At 42.2% G+C, this 13,000-nt stretch overlaps 1 protein-coding gene across 1 annotated transcript; it reads left to right on the top strand.

Moving 5' to 3' along the window:
* The first annotated feature begins 2,252 nt into the window (after window positions 1–2,252).
* LOC106701199 (olfactory receptor 1J4) lies at window positions 2,253–3,194 on the top strand. The gene has a single exon (XM_014480569.2). The coding sequence runs from the start codon at window positions 2,253–2,255 to the stop codon at window positions 3,192–3,194; it is 942 nt and encodes a 313-aa protein (XP_014336055.2).
* Window positions 3,195–13,000: the final 9,806 nt, after the last annotated feature.

The following is a 13,000-nucleotide window of genomic DNA, read 5'->3' as shown; positions in this document are numbered from 1 at the left end:
ACTCTTCTTCAGGTAACTCTAACATGGGAGAATATGTCATGGCAGTTAGAACAGAAAGTTCATGCAGATTCTCTCCCAAACATTAGGTTACATCTTCAGTCCTGAGTATCTCTCACATTGCCATTTAAACACATGATGAATGCTTCCTTTCTTCTGGTTCACCTCTTGATTCAGCTCTGTGCCTACTTCAGGCTTCCTGGTCACCCCATCCTTCACACTCCCTTCCAGAGAAGTCAGAGCTCTTGGTTGAGGTTTCACCCAAGAATTGTCAATAAGCATCCAGACCCCAGAGGATGGGCGGTCACTTCCTTCCTCCTAGTGTCCTTGTGTTCCTGAGAATCACCTTGATCTGGAATAAGAATCTACGGTTATCAGATATGCAGTCCTGTGTGTTAATGTCAGTTTCCTCTTCTAGGCATGCATGCGTGCGTGCGTGCTAGGTTGCTTCAGTTGTGTCCATCTCTTTGAGACCCCATGGACTGTAGCCCACCAGGCTCCTCTGTCCCTGGGATTCTCCAGGCCAGAATACTGGAGTGGGTTGCCCTGCCTCCTCCAGGGGATCTTCTAACACAGAAATTGAACCCATGTCTCTTATGTCTCCTGCATTGGCAGGTGGATTCTTTACCATTAGTACGACCTAGGAAGACCCTTTTAGGAATATGGGTATTTTAATTCTATTACCCACTTCTCCCACCCCCAAATGGGAAGTCTGTCCCTAATTAAAAAAGTATCAGCAGACTCTGAGATCAAGTTCTACCACCAAATACATTTTGTAACTGACTCACTTCTCACATTAGTAGAATGAAAGAAAATAAGTCACTGTTTTCTCTCCTTCTCAGACACAAAATATATGCTGATTGCATATAATTGAAAGCATATGGAAGCCATTTGTACAGTGTAGGCTGTGGGAATCTAAATGGATATAGGTATGAATGATGGCAAATGGGTGAGCTGGTGGTTGAGGTCATATTGAGCATAAAAATCCTCTTTCAAAGACTGAAATAACATGTCTCAAAGGCATGGCTCTTCTGATCAATTAAATAAGGGGAGGGAGAGTATGTAAATAAGAGTAGAGACTTAATAAAAACTTGAGTAAAGAGTGCTGACTCTCACAGTTACTGGCTGTGTGATCAAGGGCTGGTTTCTTAGCATCTCTTAGCTTTAGAGCATCACACACACATGATGTGTATGCTAAAATCCATTTATTTTGTCTGGTGAATAGTAGACCCCATGCTCAGTAAGTGTCAATTACATTAAGACTGATAGTGGGGACTAGCCATGGAAATCAGATAAATATTAATTCTAATAGGCATCACTTATCATATAGCACCTACCAGCTCTAATATCCTAGGGCAAATGTTCCAGTGCCTCCCTGCATATGACTACCTAGATTGAGGCAATTTCATTCACTAAAGGTAGATGCAGAGAATTGAACAACAATGGAGATGGTGAAATACAATTTATTTCACTCCAAATTAAACAAAATGCATCAAGTTAAGTTCTATCAGGAAATTAACCACAGGGTCTAGGGTGTGTGTGGCTCTGCATCTCCCGTGGGGCACTGGGAGCCCATGTAGATTAACACAGCTTTGAGATAAGCTACCTGGTCTCCTCTCATTCCTGGTGTAATGAATGGGTTTCTGAAGATTAATCCAGGATGCATCTGGATACCTACACTGGTGTAAAGATAATAAATGATGTATCTGTGCCCTTACTATGTGAACATTGTTCTAATATCGTTACTCACATTGAATCATTTAATTCTTCTACAATCCCTATGTGTAAGTATTACTTTGAGTATTGGTAGAGGTTCAAAATGAAGCTGGGAGAGAGTAAGTTTATGCAAATAACTAGAAAGTCTTGGAGTCAGAACCCACTAGAAGTCTCATCACAAATACAATGAACTGAGCAAGTTTCTGAAGAGGCTACTCCTGGGCATATGAGTTCCCAGAAGGAAGGGTCTTTCTCTGTCTGTTTTCTCCAGCAAAGAGTCTCTTGATAGAACTATTTGTCTTTCATATTGTTAAACAAATAAATAAGTTTCCCCTGGTATACACTGAAGGACAATTTTTGCTCATTGGAGTTTTGATAACTTCCTCCTGCTCCACTGGGGGAGGGTGGGGGTTGAGGTGATAGCTTGTGAGGAATATTCTGAGGAATTCCTCAGTGGAAAGTAGATAGCCCTACAGTGATTGTCGCTATCATGATTTATCATCTGGGACATTTCCAATCTAAGCAGAGAGACAAGGAGCATGAGGAGGGAGAACCAGAGCAGCGTGTCCGAGTTCCTCCTCCTGGGGCTCCCCATCCGGCCAGAGCAGCAGGGCATGTTCTTCGCCCTGTTCCTGGGCGTGTACCTGACCACGGTGCTGGGCAACCTGCTCATCCTCCTGCTCATCAGGCTGGACCCTCGCCTCCACTCCCCCATGTACTTCTTCCTCAGCCACTTGGCCCTCACTGATGTCTCCTTCTCATCTGTCACCGTCCCTAAGATGCTCATCAACATGCAGACTCAGCATCAATCCATCTCCTATGTAGGGTGTGTAACACAGACATATTTCTTCCTCTTTTTTACTGATCTGGATGATTTCCTGCTCACCTCGATGGCCTATGATCGGTACATGGCCGTCTGCCACCCTCTCCACTACAGCACCGTCATGGGACAGGGGCTGTGCACCTTACTAGTAACTGCGTCCTGGATTCTCTCCTGTGCCAGTGCCCTGTGTCACACCCTCCTCCTGACCCGGCTGTCTTTTTGTGCTGACCACAGCATCCCCCATTTCTTCTGTGACCTTGATGCCCTGCTGAAGCTCTCCTGCTCAGACACATCCCTCAACGAGCTGGCCATTTTCACAGTAGGAGTGGCCGTCATTGTCCTCCCACTAGTATGCATCCTGATCTCTTATGGCCGCATTGGGGCCACCATCCTGAAGGTCCCCTCCACCAAGGGGATCTGCAAAGCATTGTCCACATGTGGCTCCCACCTCTCTGTGGTTTTCCTATTTTATGGAACAATTATCGGACTGTATACTTTACCCTCATCCAGCACCTCTAATGACAAGAACATAATAGCTTCAGTGATGTACACAGTGGTCACACCCATGCTGAACCCTTTCATCTACAGCCTGAGGAACAGAGACATGAAGGGGGCTCTCGGGAGACTTTCCAGGAGAGAGATCTTCTTTTCTAAGTAGTAATACCTCACCATTTCAGTTCTTCCTTCAACGAATGGCACCAGTGTCAGACATTCCTCCATGGAAAACCATGCCGAAGACCATCCCTGTTGCTGGTATCCACCCCGTTTCCCTGTTTCCAGCCACTTGCTTTTCTGTTTACTCCTCCTGAAAGCAGTGAATTCCAGGCATAGACACACCAAGTGCTATTTGTTGTAACCATCTGTGTTCTTTGAACCAACTTCTTTTTGCTTTAGCTTTATTTTATGTCTCTTTCTGTTTCATAAGCCTTGGGATCTGGCAACACTAGAGCACCATCATCTTAGTTGTCTTCAAAGCACCAAATGTCTTTTAAGTCATGAGTAGGAAATGTCATCAGATAAGGCAATGGCACCCCACTCCACTACTCTTGACTGGAAAATCCCATGGACGGAGGAGCCTGGTAGGCTGCAGGGTCGCTAAGAGTCGGACACGACTGAGCGACTTCACTTTCACTTTTCACTTTCATGCATTGGAGAAGGAAATGGCAACCCACTCCAGTGTTCTTGCCTGGAGAATCCCAGGGATGGGGGAGCCTGGTGGGCTGCTGTCTATGGGGTCGCACAGAGTCAGACATGACTGAAGCGACTTAGCAGCAGCAGGCATTTTAAATAGCTGTGTCTTCTCATTCTTTCGGAGAAGGCAATGGCACCCCACTCCAATACTTTCTGATGCCTATGTTGAGAATATTAAAAATCTCAAATGTGCTGTGGTTTGGAAATGTTTATCTTTTGTAGTGTTTATGTGAACCTCTTATATGTGTTTGTATCAATGTTTGTGAAACTTAGTGTTAGTAATTAGATCACTCTTAAAATGGCTGTATAAAATTAATAATAATCCATATTTTAACAACCAGCTCCTTAGTTTCACTTTCAATTTTTATCATATTTTTTCCTATAGCTGTCTCAACTTAACTTCAAAGTTTGAGAACATTCAAAATGCTGGTTTAGCTAAAGGATCAGCTGATCAATTAAATGCTTCTTATGGGTTTCCAAAGTCTAAACACAATACCAAACTGCTGGCAGTTGATTCTAATGCACAGTCGAGGTTGAGGACACTGGACTAAATGATTAAGATAAGCACATAAAACTGAGTCAAGATTCTTGTCTTAAAAACACCTGTACCTACATTGGACTTTTCTGGTGGCTCAGATGGTAAAGAATCTTCCTGCAATGCCACAGATCTCATTTTGATCCCTGTGTTGGGAAGATTCCTGGGGAAGGAAATGGCAACCCACTCCAGTATTCTTTTTTTTTTAATATAAATTTATTTAATTGGAGGCTAATTACAATATTGTATTGGTTTTGCCATACATTGACATGAATCTGCCACAGGTGTACATGTGTTTCCCATCCTGAACCCCCCTCCCACCTCCCTCTCCATCCCATCCTTCTGGGTTATCCCAGTGCACCAGCCCCGAGCACTCTGTATCATGCATCAAACCTGGACTAACCAGTATTCTTGCCTGGAGAATTCCATGGAGAGAGGAGCCTGGTGGGCTACAGTTCATGGGGTCACAAAGAGTCAGACATGACTGAGCAACTAACACTTTCACTTTTGTACCTATACTGGGAATTGCTATAGAGAATGTATATGGTAGAACACGAGAGTAAAATTTTGCCAAAGTTTTGCAATTATCTTTGGGAGCCTTGTAGATAATGAAATGTGGACCAAAACCAAACACAAAGAATCATCCCTTGATGAGATTTTACAATATGGCAGATGTAACTCTGATCTCCCATCCTTTAGATAGTAGCTGGATGGAAAAAAAGCTTATTTTTTCCAAAGGAATCATCTTGGAAAATGAATATGGAGAAAAAGATATTTCTGTGTTAATTTTTTTGTGAAATACATTTGTGTGGAAAGTCTTCCCTGATATTAAAATTGTGTTAATTAAGATAATGGGGGAGGGGGTCTCAATGGAAAATTTCTCTGTTGTCCAAATAAGACTCCTGCATGTCTTATTTCTTCATTTTCATTTACAGTTTTATTAGGGTGTAATTGACATATAGTTTTTAAATGTTCAACTGAAGGTATCTTGACATCCACATGTGGAACAATTATCATAATCAACATAACGATCATATCTATAATCCTCAAAGGTCACCCTGAACAGTTTCCTCATATGCTTTTGTAAGCCTGCCCTCACTTCATTTATACCTAATATTTTAATTTGTGTCTTTTTTCTTAATCAGCTTGGTTGACAAATTTGATTATTTTCTTCAAAGAACCAATTTTTGCTTTTATTGTTATTGTATATTGCCTTTTCTGTTTTCTATTTCACATATTTCTGCTTTTTTATTATCATTTTCTTTGTTTTGCCTACTTTGGGTTTTGGATTCATAAAAGACCCTGAATAGCCAAAGCAATCTTGAGGGGAAAAAAAAAACACTTGAAGCAGCACATATCATGATTTCTAACTATATTACAAAGTTATAGTAATCAAAACAGTATGACGTTAGCTTAAAACAGGTGAATAGATTAGTGGAACAGAATAGAGAGACTGGAAGTATTTATAAACCTACACGCATATGGTCAATTAAATTTACCAAAAAAGTACCAGTAATATACAATGGGGAAAGGACAGTCTCTTCAATAAATAGTGTTAGGAAAACTGGACACCCACATAAAAAAGTGAAACTGGACTACTATCTTATACTCCTAAAACAAGTACAAAAATTAGCTCAAAATGGATTAAAGACTTGAAACCATAAAAATCCTAGAAAAAGACATAAGCAACAATCTCCTAGACACTGTTTTTGGTGTGATTTTTTTAAATGTTGACACCAAAAGCAAAGGCAACCAAAGCAAAAGTAAACAAGTGGTACTACATAAGTTTATAAAGCTTCTGCCCAGCAAAGGAAACCTCCACAAAATGAAAAGGCAACCTAACAATGGGAGAAAATATTTGCAGATAATATATCTGATAAGGGGTTAAAATCTCCCCAAATTATAAACAATTTATACAACTCGATGACAATCAGGCAATCCAATAAAAAAAAATGAGCAGAGGATATGAAATGGATATTTTTCCAAAGAAGACATATAGGTGGCCAATAGGCACATGAAATGATGCTCAACATCACTAATCCTTGGTTTTGTTGCTAAGTTGTGTCCAACTCTTGTGACCCCATGGACTATAGCCCACCAGGATCCTCTGTCCATGGGATTCTCCAGGCAAGAATACTGGAGTGGGTTGCCATTTCCTTCTCCAGGGGATCTTCCTGACCCAGGGATAGAAACTGGGTCTCCTGCATCGCAGGTGGACATTGGGAAAATGCAAATCAAACCATAATGACAGATCACCTCACTCCTATTAGAATGGCTATTATAAAAAAGACAACAGTAATAAGTGTTGGCAAGAATGTGGAGAAAAGGAAATGATTGTGTACTGTTGGTGGGAATATAAATTGGTGCAACTGCTGTGGAAATAAGTATGGAGGTTCCTCAAAAAATTAAAAATGAAGCTACCATATAATCCAGTAATTTCACATCTGGGGTGTTATCCAAGTAATATTTATTTGAAAAAAATTATATAAATTTATTCCATAGAAAATGAAAACACTAATTTAAAAAGAGATATACACATCCAAATATTCATTACAGCATTATTTACAATAGCCAAGATATGGAAGGAACCTATGTGTCCATCAGTGAGTGAATGGATAAAGAAGATAATTGTATATATATCTGTGGGTGAAATGGGTAAAAGGCATCCAAGGTGTAATTTTCCAGTTTTAAAATAAAGAAGTCTTGAGGGTGTAATGTACAGCATGGTGACTATAGTTATTAATAATAATACTATATTGCATATTCAAAAGTTGCTAAGACTGTAAATGTCCACATCACAAGAAAAAATATTTTTGTAACTATGTATGAGGACAAATGTTAACTAGACTTATTGTGGTGATTATTTTATAATATATAAATATCAAATCATTATGTTGTACACCTAAAACCAATATAATATTATATGTCATTATACCCTAATTCTAAAAACTCTTATAAAAGTATAAAACAATTCTGATAAAGAACATCTCTTTTTAAAAACCTAAAGAGCATATTATCTTTCATGGTAACATTTTACGCTTGCCTTGAGAACCCCATGAACAATATGAAAAGGCAAAAAGATAGGACACTGAAAGATGAACTCCCCAGGATAGTAGGTGCCCAAAGCTGTGAAAGATTGAGGGCAGGAGGATAAGGGGATGACAGAGGATGAGATGGTTGGATGGCATCATCAACTTGATGGACATAGGTTTGAGTGGACTCCGGGAGTTGGTGATGGACAGGGAGGCCTGGCGTGCTGCAGTTCTTGGGGTAGCAGAGTTGGACACGACTGAGCAACTGAACTGAACCAAGATTTTTAATGAGACAAAGATTAATAATTTTTACTGTACTTTCCAACCAGAGCCTTTATATTAGTATGGTAAAACTGGCAGTGCTCAGATCAGATCAGATCAGATCAGTCGCTCAGTCGTGTCCGACTCTTTGCGACCCCATGAATCATAGCACGCCAGGCCTCCCTGTCCATCACCAACTCCCGGAGTTCACTCAGACTCACGTCCATCGAGTCAGTGATCCCATCCAGCCACCTCATCCTCTGTCGTCCCCTTCTCCTCCTGCCCCCAATCCCTCCCAGTATCAGAGTCTTTTCCAATGAGTCAACTATTCGCATGAGGTGGCCAAAGTACTGGAGTTTCAGCTTTAGCATCATTACTTAATCTATGAACATTACAATCTCTACAACATAGTTTTGGTCAGATTCTCAGTCACGGCTACTCTGCAAACACCCAAGGTAAAGGGAAATGCTTCTATTTAGGGTGCTCTAAGGGCACTCTGATGCTTGTACTTATATTTAGGTCTTTGGGTTTCTTGCTTGCTTGTACATACTCTTTGGGTAGTCAGAATCAGCAATCCCACCCCATAAACATTGTGATTATTGTGTTACATTAATGACTCTATGCCATAGTGAGTTGATCTCCCAATGCTTTGTCCTCCATCTCTGTTATGTACCCAGCCACCACCAGTGATAATTTGAACAATCAGGATGCTGCTGGTGCTGCTGCTAAGTCGCTTCAGTGGTGTCCTACTCTGTGCAACCCCATAGACAGCAGCCCACCAGGCTCCTCCATCCATGGGGTTTTCCAGGCAAGAGTACTGGAGTGGGGTGCCATTGCCTTCTCCGAATCAGGATGCTACCATATCCCAAAGGTTATCTACCACTTCTTGTCTTGAAGGTGACTCAGGTGCTTTTCAAATATATGAGCAACCCAATCTCAGAATTCTGGTTTTAGTCTGTCTGTCCTTTAGCATGGACAATGAGTGCTATCAATTACTATTTTATGTAGTGTCCTGACAACAAACAATTATACACTCAGTTGGTGAGGAGATACCATTCATAGTTATGAACACAGAAGATGTGAAAGCACTGTCAGCATAGTTAACGCACTTAGTCATATCCAACTCTTCATGACCCCGTGAACTGTAACCTGTCAGCCTCCTCTATCCATGGAATTTTTCAGGCAAGAATACTGGAGTGGGCTGCCATTTCCTACTCCAGGGATCTTCCTTACCCAGGGATCAAACCTGCGTCTCTTGCATCTCCTGCATTGGGAGGCAGATTCTTTACTACAGCACCACTCTTAGTATAAGCCATGAGTATTCTAGCTGTGAGCAAGAGGCTACTTGAGATGAACTACAGCCTATAGGTACAGGACAAAGGCAAAACACACCCTACTCTGGCAGAGAAGAGGAAATCTCAGCCTCAAATCTCCTCCCATGGGTTAACCCTACAAGAATTCAGAGGCCCAAGAATATCAGAAACAAGAAAACCTAGGTTTGAAATGACACTGAGATAGAAGGAAATAGCCCTAAATGTTATTGTTTTGAAAAATATAGAAAATAACCAAAAATTCAGAGAAAAGAAAAATAGGTAAGTCACCTTGGGGCATGTATACTAAGTAGCTTCAGTTATATCTGACTCTTTGTGACACTATGGACTGTAGCCCACTAGGCTCTTTTGCCTATGGAATTCTTCAAGCAAGAACACTGGAGTGTTTTGCCATGTCCTCCTCCAGGGGATCTTCCCAATCTGGGATGCAAACCTCTATCTCCTGTGACTCCTGCATTGCAGGTGGATTCCTTACCACTGAGCCACCTAGGAAGCCCCAAGTCACCTTGGTAGCAGTGTTAAATAGTTTAACTTGAGATGGAAAATCAGTCAAAGCAAGTGAAATAAAGTGAAATGTTCAGAGGGAATTGTTACAATCTACTGCATAAAGAAAGGCAATGCCAAGAATGCTCAAACTACCACACAATTGCACTCATCTTACATGCTAGGGGCTTCCTTGGTGGCTCAGAGGTTAAAGCATCTGCCTCCAATGCGGAAGACCCGGGTTCGATCCCTGGGTCGGGAAGATCCCCTGGAGAAGGAAATGGTAAACCATTCCAGTATTCTTGCCTGGAGAATCCCATGGACAGAGAAGCCTGGTAGGCTACAGTCTATGGGGTCTCAGAGAGTCAGACACGACTGAGTGATTTCATCTTCACCTTCACCTTCACATGCTAGTAAAGTAATTGCTCAAAATTCTTCAAGCCAGGCTTCAGCAATATGTGAACTGTGAACTTCCAGATGATCAAGCTGGTTTTAGAAAAGGCAGAGGAATCAGAGATCAAATTGCCAACATCCACTTGATCATCATAAAAGCAAGAGAGTTCCAGAAAAACATCTATTTCTCTTTATTGACTATCCCAAAGCCTTTGACTATGTGAATCACAATAAACTGTGGAAAATTCTGAAAGAGATGGGAATATCAGACCACCCGACCTGCCTCTTGAGAAACGTGTATGCAGGTCAAGAAGCAACAGTTAGAGCTGGACATGGAACAACAGACTGGTTCCAAATGGGAAAAGGAGTACGTCAAGACTGTATATTGTCACCCTGCTTATTTAACTTGATGCAGAGTAGATCATGAGAAATGCTGGGCTGGAGGAAGCACAAGCTGGAATCAAGATTGCTGGGAGAAATATCAATAACCTCTGATATGCAGATGACACCATCCTTATGGCAGAAAGTGAAGAAGAGCTAAAGAGCCTCTTGATGAAAGTGAAAGAGGAGAGTGAAAAAGTTGGCTTAAAGCTCAACATTCAGAAAACAAAGATCATGGCATCTGGTCCCATCACTTCATGGCAAATAGATGGGGAAACAGTGGCTGACTTTATTTTTTTGGGGCTCCAAAATCACCGCAGATGGTGATTGCAGCCATGAAATTAAAAGACGCTTACTCCTTGGAAGGAAAGTTATGACCAACCTAGATAGCATATTCAAAAGCAGAGACATTACTTTGCCAACAAAGGTCTGTCTAGTCAAGGCTGTTGGAGAAGACTCTTGAGAGTCCCTTGGACTGCAAGGAGATCCAACCAGTCCATCCTAAAGGATATTGGTCCTGGGTGTTCATTGGAAGGACTGATATTGAAGCTGAAACTCGAATACTTTGGCCACCTGCTGCGAAGAACTGACTCATTTGAAAAGACCCTGATTGGGAAATATTGAGGGCAGGAGGAGAAGGGGATGACAGAGGATGAGATGGTTGGATGGCATCACTGACTCAATGGACATGAATTTGGGTAAACTCTGGGAGTTGGTGATGGACAGGGAGGCCTAACCTGCAGCGGTTCATAGAGTCGCAAAGAGTTGGACATGAATGAGTAACTGAACTGACTGACTGACTGTGTAATTAGTATTTACTTGTGTCCCTCCAAAATTCATACATTGAAACCTATTCCCCAATATGATGGTATTTAATGTTAATTAGGTTATGAGGGTGGAGCCCTCATGAATTGTATCAGTGCCCTGTAAAAGAGACCCCAGAGAGCTCCCTTTCCCCCTCTGCCCAGTCAAGACACAGCAAAAAAGATGACTGTTTATGAACTAGGAAGCAGGCTTTCACCAGACACCAAATCTCTAGCATCTTGGTCTTGAACTCCCCAGCCTCCAGGACTATGAGAAAACAATGTTTGTTGCTTAAGCTCGCCAGTCTTTGGTATTCTGTTATAGTAGCCCAAACACATTAAGATATGCTTTTATCTACAAAAAGAAGAAAAAAGATGCAAGGTGGCCAAGATGGCAGAGTAAGAAGACCATGAGCACCTCTTCTCCCACAAGCACACCAAAATTACAGCTATTTACTGAGCAGCTATCTAAGATAATGACCTGAAGATTAGCAGGAAAGATTTTCCACAACTAAATATATAAAGAAGGAAACAGTGAGACAAGAAGGAGGGGTAGAGATGTGATATTGTCAAAATCCATACCTCTGGAGAGGTGACCCACAAAAGGGAGGATAATCACAATTGGAGAAGTTCTTGCCTAAAAGCCAGGAGTCCAAGCACCACTTCAGGCTTCCCAGCCTGGAGGTTCTGCACAGGGAAGACAGGCTCCCAGAACGTCTGGCTTTGAAAGCCAGCAGGGCTTGCATGTTGGAGAGGGCTGTAGGAAACAGAGACTCTACTTTGAAAGGGCACATGCTAAATCTCACATGATCTGAGTCCCCATGCAGAGACAATAATTTGAAAGGAGCCCCTCAGATCCATTTGTGCATCTTGGAGAACCTCCCAGAGAGACAGGACTCCATCTGGGAGCACAGAGGCTGGCAGCAGCCATTCGTAGAAGCTTGTTCTACCATAAGAAGACCAGTGCTGGCAAGTGCCACGTGGGGGTTCTCCCTCTAGTCCATTAGCACCAGAGGTTTACCCAACCACCAGTCTCAGGTCCCCCAACAGCCAGTGGCCTAGTTACCCCCACCAGTGGGCTGGCAGCAACCCAGGGATGACAGTAGTTACACCAGACCTGGCCCCATCCAGCCCCACCCAGTTGGAGCCAGCAGCCAACATATGAAGTAGAGCCAGGCAGCCAACTGGCTAAGGGAACAGTCTTACCTACAAGTTCCCTCAATAGCCAGTCCTTCCACAGCAGAAGGACTCACACAGCCCACATAGGGGGCATCCCTAGAACACATAGCTTAGATGGCCGGGGGGTAGCATGCTGTTAGGCACTTAGTGCATGTGGATAGTCCTATGTAGGATTACTTCTCCAATACTTGGAAGCATAACCAATGTACCTAATACATAGAAATAAATACAGAGAATTAGGCAGAAGAGGAGAAAGAAGAATATATTCCAAAAAAGGAACAAGACAAAGCCCCAGAAGAAGAACTAAGGAAAGTGGAGATAAGCAATCTAACAGATAGGGTTCAAGGCAATGGTCACTGTCATTTAATCACTAAGTCATGTCCAACTCTTTGTGACCCCATGGACTGCAGCATGCCATGCTTCCCCGTCCTTCACCATCTCCCAGAGTTTGCTCAAACTCATGTCCATTGAGTCAGCAATGCCATCCAACCATCTCATCCTCTGTCACCCTCTTCTCCTCCTGTCCTCAATCTTTCCCGGCATCAGGGTCTTTTCATATCAGATGGCCAACGTATTGGAGCTTCAGCATCAGTCTTTCTGATGAAAATTCAAGGTTGATTTATTTGAGGATGGACTGGTTTGATCTCCTTGCAGTCCAAGAGACTCTCAAGAGTCTTCTCTAACACCACAGTTCAAAAGCATCAGTTTTTAGGCCCTCAGACTTCTTAATGGCCCAACTCTCACATCCATACATGACTACTAGAAGTGCCATAGTTTTGACTAGATGGACATTTGTCAACAAAGTGATGTCTTTGCTTTTTAATGCACAGTCTGGGTTTGTCATACTTTTCTTCCCAGGAGCAAGCGTCTTTTAG

The sequence above is a fragment of the Bos mutus genome, chromosome 11 (assembly GCF_027580195.1).
Source record: "Bos mutus isolate GX-2022 chromosome 11, NWIPB_WYAK_1.1, whole genome shotgun sequence".
In the NCBI taxonomy this organism is placed as follows: domain Eukaryota; kingdom Metazoa; phylum Chordata; class Mammalia; order Artiodactyla; family Bovidae; genus Bos; species Bos mutus.
The sequence above is the reverse complement of the archived record's forward strand: the minus strand, read 5'-3'. Positions and strand labels throughout refer to the sequence as shown.